At 41.4% G+C, this 13,804-nt stretch overlaps 1 protein-coding gene across 2 annotated transcripts in view; it reads right to left on the bottom strand.

Annotated features, from left to right (window-relative positions):
- The window catches only part of Med13l (mediator complex subunit 13 like), a 243,548-nt gene that overhangs the window by 108,231 nt on the left and 121,513 nt on the right, over nt 1-13,804 (bottom strand). For both annotated transcript variants that reach the window (XM_005344347.2, XM_013349494.2), the window contains exon 3: nt 6,709-6,793. In XM_005344347.2, the coding sequence (XP_005344404.1) occupies nt 6,709-6,793 (85 nt within the window). The remainder of the gene's footprint in view (nt 1-6,708; nt 6,794-13,804) is intronic.

Genomic DNA, 13,804 nt, shown 5'->3' with positions numbered 1-13,804 from the left:
AAGTTCCCATTTCTACTCCCAAAGCCTGATGCAAGGTAACAAGTGTCTGAGCAGCAACCGCAGACTAATCAATCCAGCAAGTTACTTCCCAGACGGGACAGCTGGGAGGAGCACACCTGGCTAGCACTTCTGACAGAGACACGAGTCCAAACATCACACTCCTTGGTTACGGATTCACCCAGTGACACTCTGACTTCATCATCCTGTGGTCTCAGAGCTACCCAGATACATCCTACCCACCTGCATGCCAAGCATCCTCAGTGCCACCTTCACCTCCCCACCCTTCATCAGATGCAGGAAATTAGTTTCTGCCAAGGACACTACAACATGTCCAGTAGAGGAGATGAAGGACCCTCTTCCCAGCTGACCCACACCCTCACTGTCAGTGCATTGGCTTCTCTTGTGCCTGGTGGGTTCTGCTCTTACAGCAAGGTATAGGTAGGCAAGGCCTCTCTACTTCACATCCACCGTAAAATGACTATAGCCTTAGGCTCTTTTACAGGACTAACCTCACCTGAAATGTCCATTCTACCTACTGCCAATCCAAAGAAATGTACCTCTCTTCTCAGTTATTCCGTGTCTAATGTCATTCTTTAATTATTACCAAAGAGGGGGAAAAAAACCCACAGTTGTCAATGTCTTCACCCCTTCTCTGTGCTAAAAAATTATGAAGTGAACGACTTGACTAATGTGCCTAAGATGAGATTTGTTTCCAGATATTTACAATTCGTGTTTTAACTACTGGTTTTCAGTTTTTTACTTATGTCCTCCAATTGCAGAGGAGATCCCCAATTTAAAGGCCATGCCTATGTGTCATTTCCATAAAATGGAGATGAACTTGTTTCTTGTACTCTTACGTGATTCCCAAGGAGCCATATGACCACTTCTTCAACTACAGCTGCGCCTGTCACTGTGCTCCTGTGAATTCAAGAGTTATGAGGCAGTCTCTAACCCAGCCATCAGACACGGCGCCCACAGTGTGTGGATGGACATGCTGCTGGGCGAGGTGCAGCTCCAATCCCCAGCCACGTCAGTCTTCCACAGCTGCTGTCCCCGCACAGAGAAGCCTAGCAGCCATTAGTCAGACAGCAGCGGTGCACTACCAGGTAGAGCACCACCCTTCTCAGGCGTCTCAATTCACACTGCCAAGCTTCCCTCGGCTGCATGGCATGACTGAGAACACAACTTTCTTCAGTGTGTGCAAAGCAGTGGTGAGCTGACATCTGGGGACTACAATAAGCCCCATGAAAACCGGCAAGCGTATTTCATTCCAAAGCATTCAGACAGTTACAAATGAAAACCAGAGTAACAAATCTAATGCCAACCAGGCTGTGTGTCAGATGTTTTGAGTTTACTACAATGTGGCACTCCAGTACAAAAAATATTCCCAAAGTCTTTGAAATACACACATTTTTTGGATTTTTCAAAATTTTTTACTTCATTATTATAGACAGGTAATAGAGTTTGCTATATCATGAAAAGTCACTTCAACTATACTAAGGGAAGTAGTCAAGGTGTCTGAAATACTCCTGAAGAGCGACTGCACACTTTGTTCCCCATAAGGAGGAGGCACATCTCAGTGTGATACACAGCCTAACCGCTGGCAGGATGAACATGGGAAGAGGGCACTTGGCTGGGGACTGAAGAACAATCTAAGCTCAGACACTCTTACATCGTGAGGCGGGCGAGGAGAGAGGTGTGTAATAGGGGAGTGGGGATAAGCTCCAGACAAGGAAGTCTAGATAAATACAAATTAATGGTATTTTATCATCCTGGGCATTTAGCCAAAAAGATAATTGGCTTTTAAAAAAAAGCACACTTACTTTTTTGAAAGACTAGAAAAATGAGCAAAACGACATGATCTAAAACAGTAAATTCTGGAACTCTCTGCTTCTCAAATTCTAAGAAGTCACAAAGACGATATCTAAAGGAGCAATAAGAGTACAAAATTCTCTTTCTCTCTCTCTCCCTCTCCCCTCTTACACACACACACACACACACACACACACACACACACACACACACACACTTCAAAAACCTTTCTGTTCCCATGCCATAAACAGCAGCTAACTGGAAGACAATGAGACAGAGTTCTGCCTGTCTCACTGGCATCAAGCATTGTCATGCAACTTTGATGTCTCTCTCTGGTAGTTTTCATTCTGTTGTCTATTTAAGCCTTGTGGCCAGAGTCTTAGCTGATGATGTATGGGCAGACCTGGTGTGCATCACTCCTGAGAGCTCCTTAGCTCTCTGCTCTCTACTGGGAAGCCAGTGAGGAGAGGCAAAGGATGCCTGGCAGTACCAGAGGCTGGGGCAGCGAGGCAGACAGCACTGCAAGAACACAGTCTGCCTCTACTGTGAAGGGGAGGATGTTCTGACTTCTAATAATAGTGCATCTCTGAGCCTAACTTGGATGATGAAAGAGACAATAGCAATACATTTAAAGCAGGGCAGCAGTCACCAAAATGAAAAGAATGGGGCCAAATGGAGAGCAATAATGAAGAGGAGAGTGGGTGAATTTTATAAGAACTACAAACACGAGGGTAGGAATGTAGGTTTGATTACCAACAAGCAATGACATGGAAGGAACATTAGATAGCAGCTGTATGAGCCTAGGGAGATGGCAGAGAGGTTAAGAGCCCTTGTACTTCCAGAGGTCCTAGATTTGTTCCCCAGCACTCGCAGTGGCTCACAGCTATCTATAATCCCAGTTCATAGGGAGCCAATGCCCTCTTCTGATTTCTGAAAGCATCAGGAATAAACTGGGTGCACAGACATACATGCAGGCAAAACACTCATACAAGCAAGATAAATTTAAAACAAGAAAATGAAATCTCTGGTATAATCTTTTTTACAGATGACTAAATATGGCTCCAAAAAACAGCTTTCAAAATAAAAACATCAAAGTAACAGGAAAAGAGATTTCTGAGTGCTCAGTGCAAATCACATTCTAACATTAAGTACATTCTGAGGACGAAACAAAGTCCTTCAGAACCTGCTCACATGATGGAAGTCCTCAAGGAAGAGGGACCACAGAAGGATGTTGCAGACCAGAATCCCAGGATGGAGCAGGTGACTACCATGCTAACTCCACTCTAAAAAACAGCAATCCTCACTGTCTTTCTCTTAGCTGTAAGGGCAGCCAGTCACACAGTGTTCTCATAAAGAGAAGGGCAGAGTGTGGGGGCCAAGGCCCACGCTGCACAGTTCGTTAGATGATGAAGCCGAGACCCAAAACACCTCCTGCCTCTGCGGGTAATTAAGGAAAAGGATTTCTAGGAATGAGTGCCTAGAGAGAACAGAAAACCACAGCCAGAGATGTTCTCTCCACTCTGACGCCATTATGGAAATGTTCGTAGGAGTAGCATGTTGGAGTGTTTGTTTCTAGATGGACAAATGACTCCAGCCAGAAGTGCAAATACAGGGCAGGCAAACACTGAAGGGTGACAAGAGAAGAGAGGATCTGAAGTCACACTGCTTACAGTTTAAAACTGCCTACAGAATATCAATAGAGTGATGCTTCAGGACCAGTCAACAGTAACCCAGAATGCAGTGGTCTTCTGTGTGAAAATGACAGCATTACTGAGCTCCTGTAGTGAAACCGCTCTTAATGAGTAGCTGCAATGACATCATTGTTAGCCTTTCATAAATGTGCACAACTCCTCTGACCTAAGCAAAAGTTTTTCAAGGTAGTGAATGAAATTTCCTTTTAATTAAGCATCTTTACACTAATCTTAATCTAAAAAATTAAAAGCAGAATGAATCACTTGTTCAAGCTTTATAAATAGATAAACTAAACAAAAAGATTTAGAAATTCTACAAGTCCTTCTACTGAACTGGTCATCAGTTTTCATGCCAGGAAATCGCAGAACTCACACTAGAAAACCAGAATGAACTTGTGTGAGCAGAAACAAACAATGAAAAACAGCAAGAAACAGACACTAAACTACATCACAGATTTAAAGAAAGTTACAGTAGGTGATCTAAATGAAGGGGAAAAAAAATAAAAGATAAAGTATGAATTTGCCATCCAGATTCTGCTGTCAGTGAATTAAGGAGAGCCAGGGACCACCATTTACAATGCTTCCCTGTCTCACCAGCAGAGGAGTTTCAGTCACAGAATGTAGCCACCTCAAGTCTGAAAGAGAGTGAGTGAATATTTAACAGGACAAAAGAACCTTAAGTTACCCAAGAATCACAATGAGGAAGATTGGTCATGAAGTGTTCTCTACGGTAAAAGCTGCTCTGCTCACTGTCTCAAAACTGATTCCCAGGGGAGAACTGCCAACAGGCTATTCTGAGACTGTCAAATAGTACAAAACAATGAAATTTATAGGAAAATAATAATTATTGACAAAGTATGTGAAATACAGTACCACTTTAACAAAACCAAAGGTCCAAAACCAAACTCTTCACATCTAACTAGCAGGCTTCTCATTTAAGGCTGAATGTTGCCAACTTTGAACAAAACTGAGACCCAAATTTTACTGTATATGTCACATATAATTTCTTAAAAATAATGGCTCGATTTGGCCTGGGCTTTAGTTTCCATTATAAATAAAAATTCATAAGCCCTGAATAAGGAACTTACATATATGTCCTTCCACTCAGTTTTTATGTTCTTCTAGCTTTTTACAACAAAGAAAAAAATGCTAAAATATGGGACTAAGAAAAAGTCATGTTTTCTAGAAGAAATCAATCATGATTTAAAAGCCCAGTGAGTTGCAATATTTAAAATATGCTTTGTTCTACATACTGTAGAACCCCATTTAAAGACACATTCTTGATGAGCACTTTACTTGACAAAGAATTATGCAAACAGTAAATTTTTCCTGTTTTCCTGAATGTGTTTGGGTATACTTTTGCTCTTGTTTACTTGGTGGGGGTAATGACAAAGAATTGTCAAAGACTTAATTCATGATTATCTGATCATCAAAACAATGCTTCTTCATACATGTGATACCTTCTTGGAAAAGTGCAGAGCGAAGTAGTGCTAGGATCCAAAATATTTGGGGGGGGGGGGGGAGACGGATGGAGACATTTGATAGGAAGAATCTTTTTAAATGGCTTGCATGGTGGTGGTTGATAGTGATAGTCTCCCTGTCTAGCCAGCAGCTTGAATATGAATTTAATAGGACTACAATGCCTTTTCAGCTCTGATGATCTCAGGGCATCGTCTACAGACTCCAGAAAGAAGGTAATGATAATTCCCACTGAAGCTCATAACTAAGCAATTCTTAGTAATCTATGTCTACCCTTCAGAACACCACGGAAGAGCCTGGAAGAATCCTGTACCAGAAGGAAAGAAGGCGCTTCAACAATGACTGTGCAAAAGGACAACTCGCATCAATATTCTTCAGTCAGCTCTACAAGAACACGGGCATCATCCTAAATGACAGCAATGAAGTATATAATTCATGGAATGAATGTCTGTTTTGAGAACAGCTCTCAATATGTATTCTAAAGGGTGGCTTTGAACTCCTCATCCTCTGGCTTCTGCTTCTAAAGTTATAAAATGAGAGTTATGTGCCACTAGACCAGCTCAAAGAGCCCAAGCTTATTTATGTATGTGAGTAGATCTGTGGGGCGGGGAAGAAGGAGATGGAAGGGAGAGGGAGGAGAGGCAGAGAAGCAAGAGGCAGAGGGACTGACTAGGCCAGAAATGTGAAACCCTCTTCTTCCTAACAGACTGCCAACTAGTAAGAGAAGGAACGGTGACATTTCAAATCACTATCAGTCATAACAGCAATAATGATTCTAGTGAGGATGGTTTAGAAGAGAGGGAGCATCCACAGTCCTACTGGTCTGCCACAAATAACAAAAGGGGTGGAGCCAACCAGGGTCACAGTTCACAAACCTGACAGAAAACACCACTCCCAGCATGTAACTGCAGATCTAATACTGCTGCTATGTGTCAGCTACCGTAATACTAGGATAGGGGCAGGTTCACTTCTGTGGCGTTCTTTTAAAAAGCATAAACCCTAATCAAATCACAAGAAACCGCCTCGAAGGCGGGAGGTGGTGGCACACCTTTAATCCCAGCAAGCGGGAGGCAGAGGCAGATGAAGTTCAAGGCCAGCCTAGTCTACAAGAGCTAGTTCCAGGACAGGCACCAAAGCCACAGAGAAACCTTGTCTCAGAAAAAATAAATAAGGGAGGGAGGGAGGGAGGGAGGGAGCCTCAAACTGAGGAGCCAAGCTAAGACCTAACTCATCAGTAACAGCAAGAACATTAAGAGAGAAAGAACTTCCCTAGATTTGTAGAGCTATGAAACGTAAATATATTATCTTGTTGCAAGAAACATAACTGCAAAACCTGACAGCCTCTCTACTACAGCGAGGGTTAGAGACTATCCTGCCACTTTCATGAGTGATTCTATGCTTACAGAGAGGACAGACTTGGCCTTAGGAAGCATATACTTAAGTAGTCAAACCATTTAAAAAAAAAAAAAAACAAACCCAATACTGGTGAGTCTGAATGGTTCCAGAAATAAACAGTAGAAACCGAACAAAAAACATGTATTAACTGGGGCAGGGGGAGAGAAGACACACACAATTCTATACACAGTCCCTAAAGCTTTTCTATAAATAGAAAACAAACAGGAAATTTACACACATAACCATCATGCTGCAAATGACCCCGTCTCTAAAGCCCAAGTAGAATTGGGCAATCCTGGGCTCAGAGCCACGCCACTGTCCCCTTTCTTACCTTTCTAACAGATTGTGGATTGCTTTGAAGAGCAGAGTCCTACATTCGTAGGAAAGGCCATTTTCCCAGAGTCCTTCTTCCACAACTGAAAAGAAACAAGAAAAAAGAAAAAAAAAGAACCAGTAAAAAGGACATCCAAATAAAAAGAAACTTTGACACATTTTTTTTTCTAATGCAAAGTTAAAGAGTTAATTCAAAGGATTTGATCTCAGTCTCACAGGGAACAGAAAGGGAAAGGGAAATACTAACCACAGGTATGAGGTGTGAATGAAGGAAAAAAAGAATAGGTTTCAGCCTTTCAAGTGTGGTCATGGAGCCATGGCACTCCCATTGGCCTCTCCATCCTTCAAAGCACGAGTCCTTGTAAATACTCTCAAAGCAACTATCCTAAGTCTCAAAGTTCAATTTTGAGGGATTTCTACTTAAAAATAATAAAGGTAAACCAGGTGGTGGTGGTATATACCTTTAACCCCAGCATTTGGGAAGCAAAGGCAAGTGGATTCTCTGAGTTTGAGGTTAGCCTGGTCTACAGAGCAAATTCCAGGATAGGCTCCAAAGCTACAGAGAAACCCTGTCTTGGGGTGAGGTGAGGGGCAGTGCAAAGGTGTTATAAAGTAATAACTAGACTGAGGAGATGATTCCCAAAAGTATTTGAATTATACACCATTGTTTAAACGAAAACATTACCTAGATAGTATTATAAAGAATTTGGACAGATTGCTAAAAATTAACTCTAGCTACAATATTAAATTGCTCCCAAGATTTATAATTTTAGAAATGCTTGGCATCTGAGAGAAAAAACATTCTTGCCATGGACCTATAAGTTACTCCAAAAGAATCCAATGCCCATGGAGTCCTAAAATTCTTTTTCTTTTCCTAAATATATATTTGGGGGGAGGACCTCAAGGCAGCGCTTCATCCTATTTGATACTGAGGTTCAAGCAAGAGTTAGCTGTGGTAAGGCAACTATATTGACAGTGGATTCGGGGTCTCATGAATGAGAAAAAAACCTACAGACTGAGGACAAAGGCAACAGTCACAAAGTGTGTAGGGACATGTGAGCATATTAGGCTTTCTCTTCATGGGTCCTACAAATCAGTCAGTGATAAATACAACATTTTTGTTTGTTTGTTTTTGTTTTTCGAGACAGGGTTTCTGTAGATTTGGAGCCTATCCTGGAACTAGCTCTTGTAGACCAGGTTGGCCTTGAACTCACAGAGATCTGCTTGCCTCTGCCTCCTGAGTGCTGGGATTAAAGGCATGTGCCACCACCGCCTGACGATAAATACAACATTTTAAATCTAGACTTCAGTTAAATATTAATCTATATGAATAAGAATGTAGTATGAAAAGTGTTTTATAGGCTATATTTATCAATTTAAACTCTTGGTATCAGAAGAAAAAGGCACAAGAAACCAAATAGTTCTGTATAATAAAAGAGTGGAAAGTGTCAATCAAAATAAAAAATTCCTAGATGCAAACATACCGTCCTGCTATTTTAAGTGTTACAGCAGAATTAAGAATGGCAACTAAAGTAAGTGCTGCTGCAGCTACTGTGTGCAGACACATTCTCTTGGCACACGGTCACCTTGCTGGGACTGCAAAGCTAGATCAGATAAACTGTGAAAGTATTAAATGGTTTGTAGAAGACACTATTCTATAAAGAAAATTTTAAACAGCAGTAATCACTGCTTAGCATCCAAATACTCAAAATCTTCAGTTTATAATGTTTCCCAACTTCTAAAACACTGTATCCTGCAGAATTAATATGCTTCTTTAAACAAAAGGCCATATAAAACGTTCCAAGTATCAATGTGGCAAAATGTCAAAGCAGCAAACACTCAGTGGCTTGAAGTTTCCCAGCAGACACCACCCTGTTCCATAAGCAAAACTGGTGATGAGATGGAAGGAAAGTGGGGAAGAGAGACAGACAGCAGCACTCAGCTCCTGCATCCATCCTAACCCTGTGCACAATCTAAACCAGAATGGTTCCCTCTGAGCTTTGACACATGGTCTCTTTAATGTATCACTACTGCAGCAACAGCTGAAATGAACATCTAGACATCAGAAACACTTCTTACTCCCCCACTGCTTTTTAACCTCAGGCATTCGAACTACTGAAACCTATTATCCAGAACACTGATTTCAGCAAGCACATCAGCCACTGCAAAAGCCAGATGGGGGAGGGAGAGCAGTACACTAGTGGAAAATAGACTCCTCATGTAGCCATTAAACTACTGGAAAAGAACTTTTGTTCAAATCCACAAACGCAAATACACTAAAAAGCAAGGCACAGGAGAGGACTGTCCCTTGTTAGATTTGCTGGCTAAGGGAACATGATCTAAAGGGAGACTGAGAATCTGCCCCCAAGTCTTTGTTTTCAATTGTGCTGTTCAATGCATAAAACTAGTTAAAAACTGAAACTTTCCAATTCTCACACCTATTCCCCAAGAATGGTAAAATAAGCAGACATTGCAATAAGATAACACTTACCAACTTCACAACAGACTGTACCAAATAATAGTTAAGATAGAGAATTTTTAACGTATCTGCTTTCTTTAAAAAATTGACTTAACAAAAAATTGAGTAACAAAGTAGCATAATGTCACATTAATTCTGAAATATAGCATCATATCCATAAAAATCCAATTACACATAGTATCATTGACTGATCACCATTTTGCTGTCATTGATTGCCTTGTAAAATCTATTTGAAGTCATTAATAACTAAATGGACTTATTTATATCAAATCCAACCCACTCAATACGCTGCTCTCTTGAACTGCTCATGGATGTAGAACATTTGGTTTCACTTAACAAATCTATATCAGAAATGCATTTAGCTTTTCCATTGTCAATTCATCGGTCAAATAAGGACCAGAGGATAAAATATTAGGGACAGAACAGAAACAGACATGCTGTTTGCTCTGACCTATTTGCAGCGTTAAAGGATTGCAAGCCTGCGGTGGCTGTGACATGCATTTTACCAGGCTAACGTCCTCCTAAGGAGTCTCTAACAGCATGGGTCCTCTGCCAGTTGCATGATAACCAGAATTTTAATGAAGGTTTCTGTTCAGCACAGTGGCAGTTGAGACATGACCCATGTTAGCATTTCAAAGGATCACAAGACTTGTGTAAAGCCAGTAAATTTTCTATTAAAGGAGGTCAGAGAATTAGATTTCTGGATGCACTGAGCAAGACCTTTAGAAGACAGCTGTGCAGGAAACAGCCCAATGTTGCTGTGATTGCTCACACTGAAAAAGAAATCCTAAAATGTGGCACTGACTTCAGAAATCCAAGTTCATCCCCACTCACCACTCTTCTCAAGCACTTTAGAATGACCACTATCATTTTATTTTATGTTCTTAAATTACTCAATGAATAAATGGACAAAGGACTGGGCAATCCCAGTTTGGCAGTAACCTCTGGCTCCTGGGAGGGCAATCTTCACCTCACTGTAAACTTTAGGCTTCCTTCGTGAGCATGCGTTACTGCTACTTAAACTCTTAAGTAAGGGTGGTGTTGATTAAACAGCTACATGTTCTGAAATTACAGAGGATTGTCATGATATGTAAATGTGGGCTTTTTTTTAAATTTTTGTTGTTAGACAGAATCTCACAGTATAGCCCAGACTAGCCTCAAACTCATGACAATCCTCCTGCTTCAGCTTCCAGGGTTCTAGGATTACAGGTATGAGCTACTGCTCCAGGCACCAAGAAATGTTCAATATTAACAAAAACCACACATATGGTTGATATATATGATGAACACATAAAAATACACATATTATAAAGCACACACGTGTATGATACACACACATGAATCAGTTATGGCATTTTCACTTAAATGCATTAATGCTTCATATAAACTTCCTCTAAGATGGTCTCATGTTAGTCAAGAAGACTCAATCTTTGCATTTCAATGTTGTGCAATTAAACAGTAAAAATTAAAAGCATTTATTCCTTCTACTCTTCAGAGGCAACCTGCTTTGAAACATAAACACACACTCCAGCATGCTACTAAAATTTTGACAGGATAGGTCCCCAAATTGCCTCTTGCACTAAAGCTCCAACAGTTGTCTGTCACTGCTATCACTGTGAGTAATCCTCCCAGCTGGAACTGTTTGAAATGTAGCCATCTTATTGGCATTCTACCCCAACCCCCACTCAGGCAGCATTTTTGTTCTTGTTGCAATAATCTTACAGAGCATTTTACAGGAGGCTTAGCCCTGGCAGAGGGCACTGTCTGGCATGACCAGGAGAACATGGAAACACGATTCATTAGACACGCCTGGAGCGACAACGATGGTGCCACTTCTTGCTGCCTTTCATTTCCCACATCAGCCTGAGACTAATGCATTCTTGTTCCTCAACAAGCACATTTACAGACAGGGGAAACTGTAATCACCTTTGATTAAGAGACAGCAGATTTTTTTCCTATATGAGCCGCCAGCCACAGTGACATAGTAATTATTTTGTAACTGACAGGTTAAAACAGCAAATGTAGCAAAAATAACATGGGGGAGGGGAAGGAGTTGAGCAGGGTGTAAGAAGAGAAAAGAGAAGGGAGAAGGAGACAGACAACTTGAACATCATACAGAAGGTTCTTTCTCTGAGACCTCAGTCTGCTCTGTGTGCCCTGTCTTCCCTGAGGGATGGAACTGTGGCAGTCTTGTGAAGTACACAAACCCTACGTGCTTGTTTCTTTGGTGGTTTTTTAACTAATTACTACTGGCCTTTCTTTTTCTGCTTCTATGGGCTATGGGCTGGCTGTCGGCACTGTTAAACTTCTCCATCTCCCTCCACTGTAAGACACTTCTTGCTGCACATTCTCTCACTTAGTTTCACTACAGATAGCTTGTTTTCATTTTTAAAACACTGCTCCAAGCTTCCTATTTTAATGAAGCATTTGCGGGGGGCTGGGGGGGAAGACAGGTTTTCTCTGTGTAACAGCCCTGGCAGTCCTGGAACTCGCTTTGTAGAGCAGGCTAGCCTTGACCTCACAGAGATCCTGCCTCTGTCTTCTGAGTGTTGGGATTAAAGGCGTGCTTCACCACTGCCTGGCTTAATGTAGCTTTTAAAAATATTCTTTTGAAAAACAAAAAACAAGAATGCAGAATAATGTCATGAGCTCATCACTTGGACTAGTGTGACGACACTAGCAAAGGTTCCAACTGTGAAAGCAGAGGCTCTGGCAGCAAGTACAGGCCACTCTGCCACAGCACTTCCAGAACGGATCATCCTTCACACCCACGGGGTTGCACCCTCTGTGAGACCAAGTGTGCGTGTTGACAGCCATAGTTTGGGCAGAGATTGGTAGTTAAGAAAAAAGGATTTGCCAGATGTGGAAATGAGTATAGTTAAAATAGTGGAAAGCACATTTTGAAAATCAACATTGTATATAACTAGCAATTTTTCAAAAAACTTTAGTCTCACCGAGCTGTGGTGGTATACATCTTTAATCCCAGCACCTGGAAGGCAGAGGCAGGGGGATCTCTGTGAATTCAAGGCCAGCGTTGTCTACAGAAAGAGCTACAGGTCAGTGCTGGGCCAGGATCTACCACAGATGCTGCCACAGATCTACGCTCCACGAAGGAGTCTCCTAAAAGTTTACCGTGTTAAAAACCGACAACTAAAGTATGAGATCTCAACCCCAAGAAGACACTTTTATTAGTAGTGTCATTAACTCTTTTATCCTCTTCCTGACACATTGCTGATTCTAGTTATCAACTCTATAGGCTATCATTTTATCAATGAGGACACACTGTCACTATAAATTTACAATGTCCCATCAATCATGATTGGAAAACACCAGTAGAGTTGGCTAATGAGATATAAGTCTATATCCCATGCTGTTGTGACACCGTTGTCAGTAAGAATATATATGCGCCTGTCACCTCCTGGGAGGTAACAAACCTAGGCCACAGTCACAAAAACTCAGGACCTTTTAACTTTGGGAGGGGGGTAGTGGAGGGAAGGAAGGAAGAAGGGAGAGCGAGAGGGAGGGACTGGGGGAGGGACAGACCACCGACTGACCTGCAGGGAAATACTGCAGTTTACCTGACTCTCTTTCCAGTCAGTCAGCATCAGTGTAGTGTAATTACCTTAAATATCTTGAGCTTCTTCATTTACATTACGTTTCTGTGATTTTTCCAGTAATTTTAAAAACTGAATTTGTGGTCTTTAATCCAGCATAATTTAGACATACACAAATCAACTATAAATTCTCCTTTGGCAGAAAATATTTAAAAGACTTACCTTATGTAATGGAGGATATTCTGAGCAGGATAATTTGGTGATATACTATAAACCCACCCCCTTTGGGTAGAGCTAATTCCAAAAGGCGAGAAGATGAAACTAGAAGACAATGGCTGCCCTCACACTGCCTCTTTCCATCTTCCCTGCCCCATCCTGCCACAATACACCCGGAAGCCAGAAATTGCACCTCCCACAGGAGGTTCTGCATAGACAGACAGGAAGGACATTTACCTTAGGGGTCCTTACCCAAAGCTCAAACTGCATTACACACCACAATGGTGCTTTCTCCAAAAGATCTTAAGAGATAGTATGAGAGACTCTGGGATCATGGGCAAAACTGCTTTTCCAACACAAACATTTCCTTATTAATTTGGAAAAATGGTCTAAACATTAATTATAAAACTCAATCTCCATCTTTGAAAGTGACCATACCCTGCATGAATTTAAAGGGGTAAAAACGTCTTAACCACATTAGGATAACATGAAAATATCTGTGCTGTTTTGTTTCACTTCAGGTTAAGAATGTTTTTATGCAGTTTCAATTTTCCACTGCTTGTTTTCTACAACAACCTGATCAAAAGTTTCCAGGTAGCAAGGTGTTTGATACCCTGAACCCTCATTCTCCAGACAATAAGTACCTTTAACAACATGTCTACTTTTTTAAAATTATCAATGAGCAGATAAGGTCACTAAAACTGAGCAGCCATTTTAAAAGTCAAGACTGTTGCCAGGTGGGAGGTGGTACACACCTTTAATTCCAGCATTCGGGAGGCAGAGGCAGGTGAGTTTCTGTGAGTTCGGGGCCAGCCTGGTCTAAAGAGTAAGTTCCAGAACAGCCA

The sequence above is a fragment of the Microtus ochrogaster genome, chromosome 2 (genome assembly GCF_000317375.1).
Source record: "Microtus ochrogaster isolate Prairie Vole_2 chromosome 2, MicOch1.0, whole genome shotgun sequence".
Lineage (NCBI taxonomy): Eukaryota > Metazoa > Chordata > Mammalia > Rodentia > Cricetidae > Microtus > Microtus ochrogaster.
Note: the sequence above shows the minus strand (reverse complement) of the source record. Positions and strands in the feature narration are given on the sequence as shown.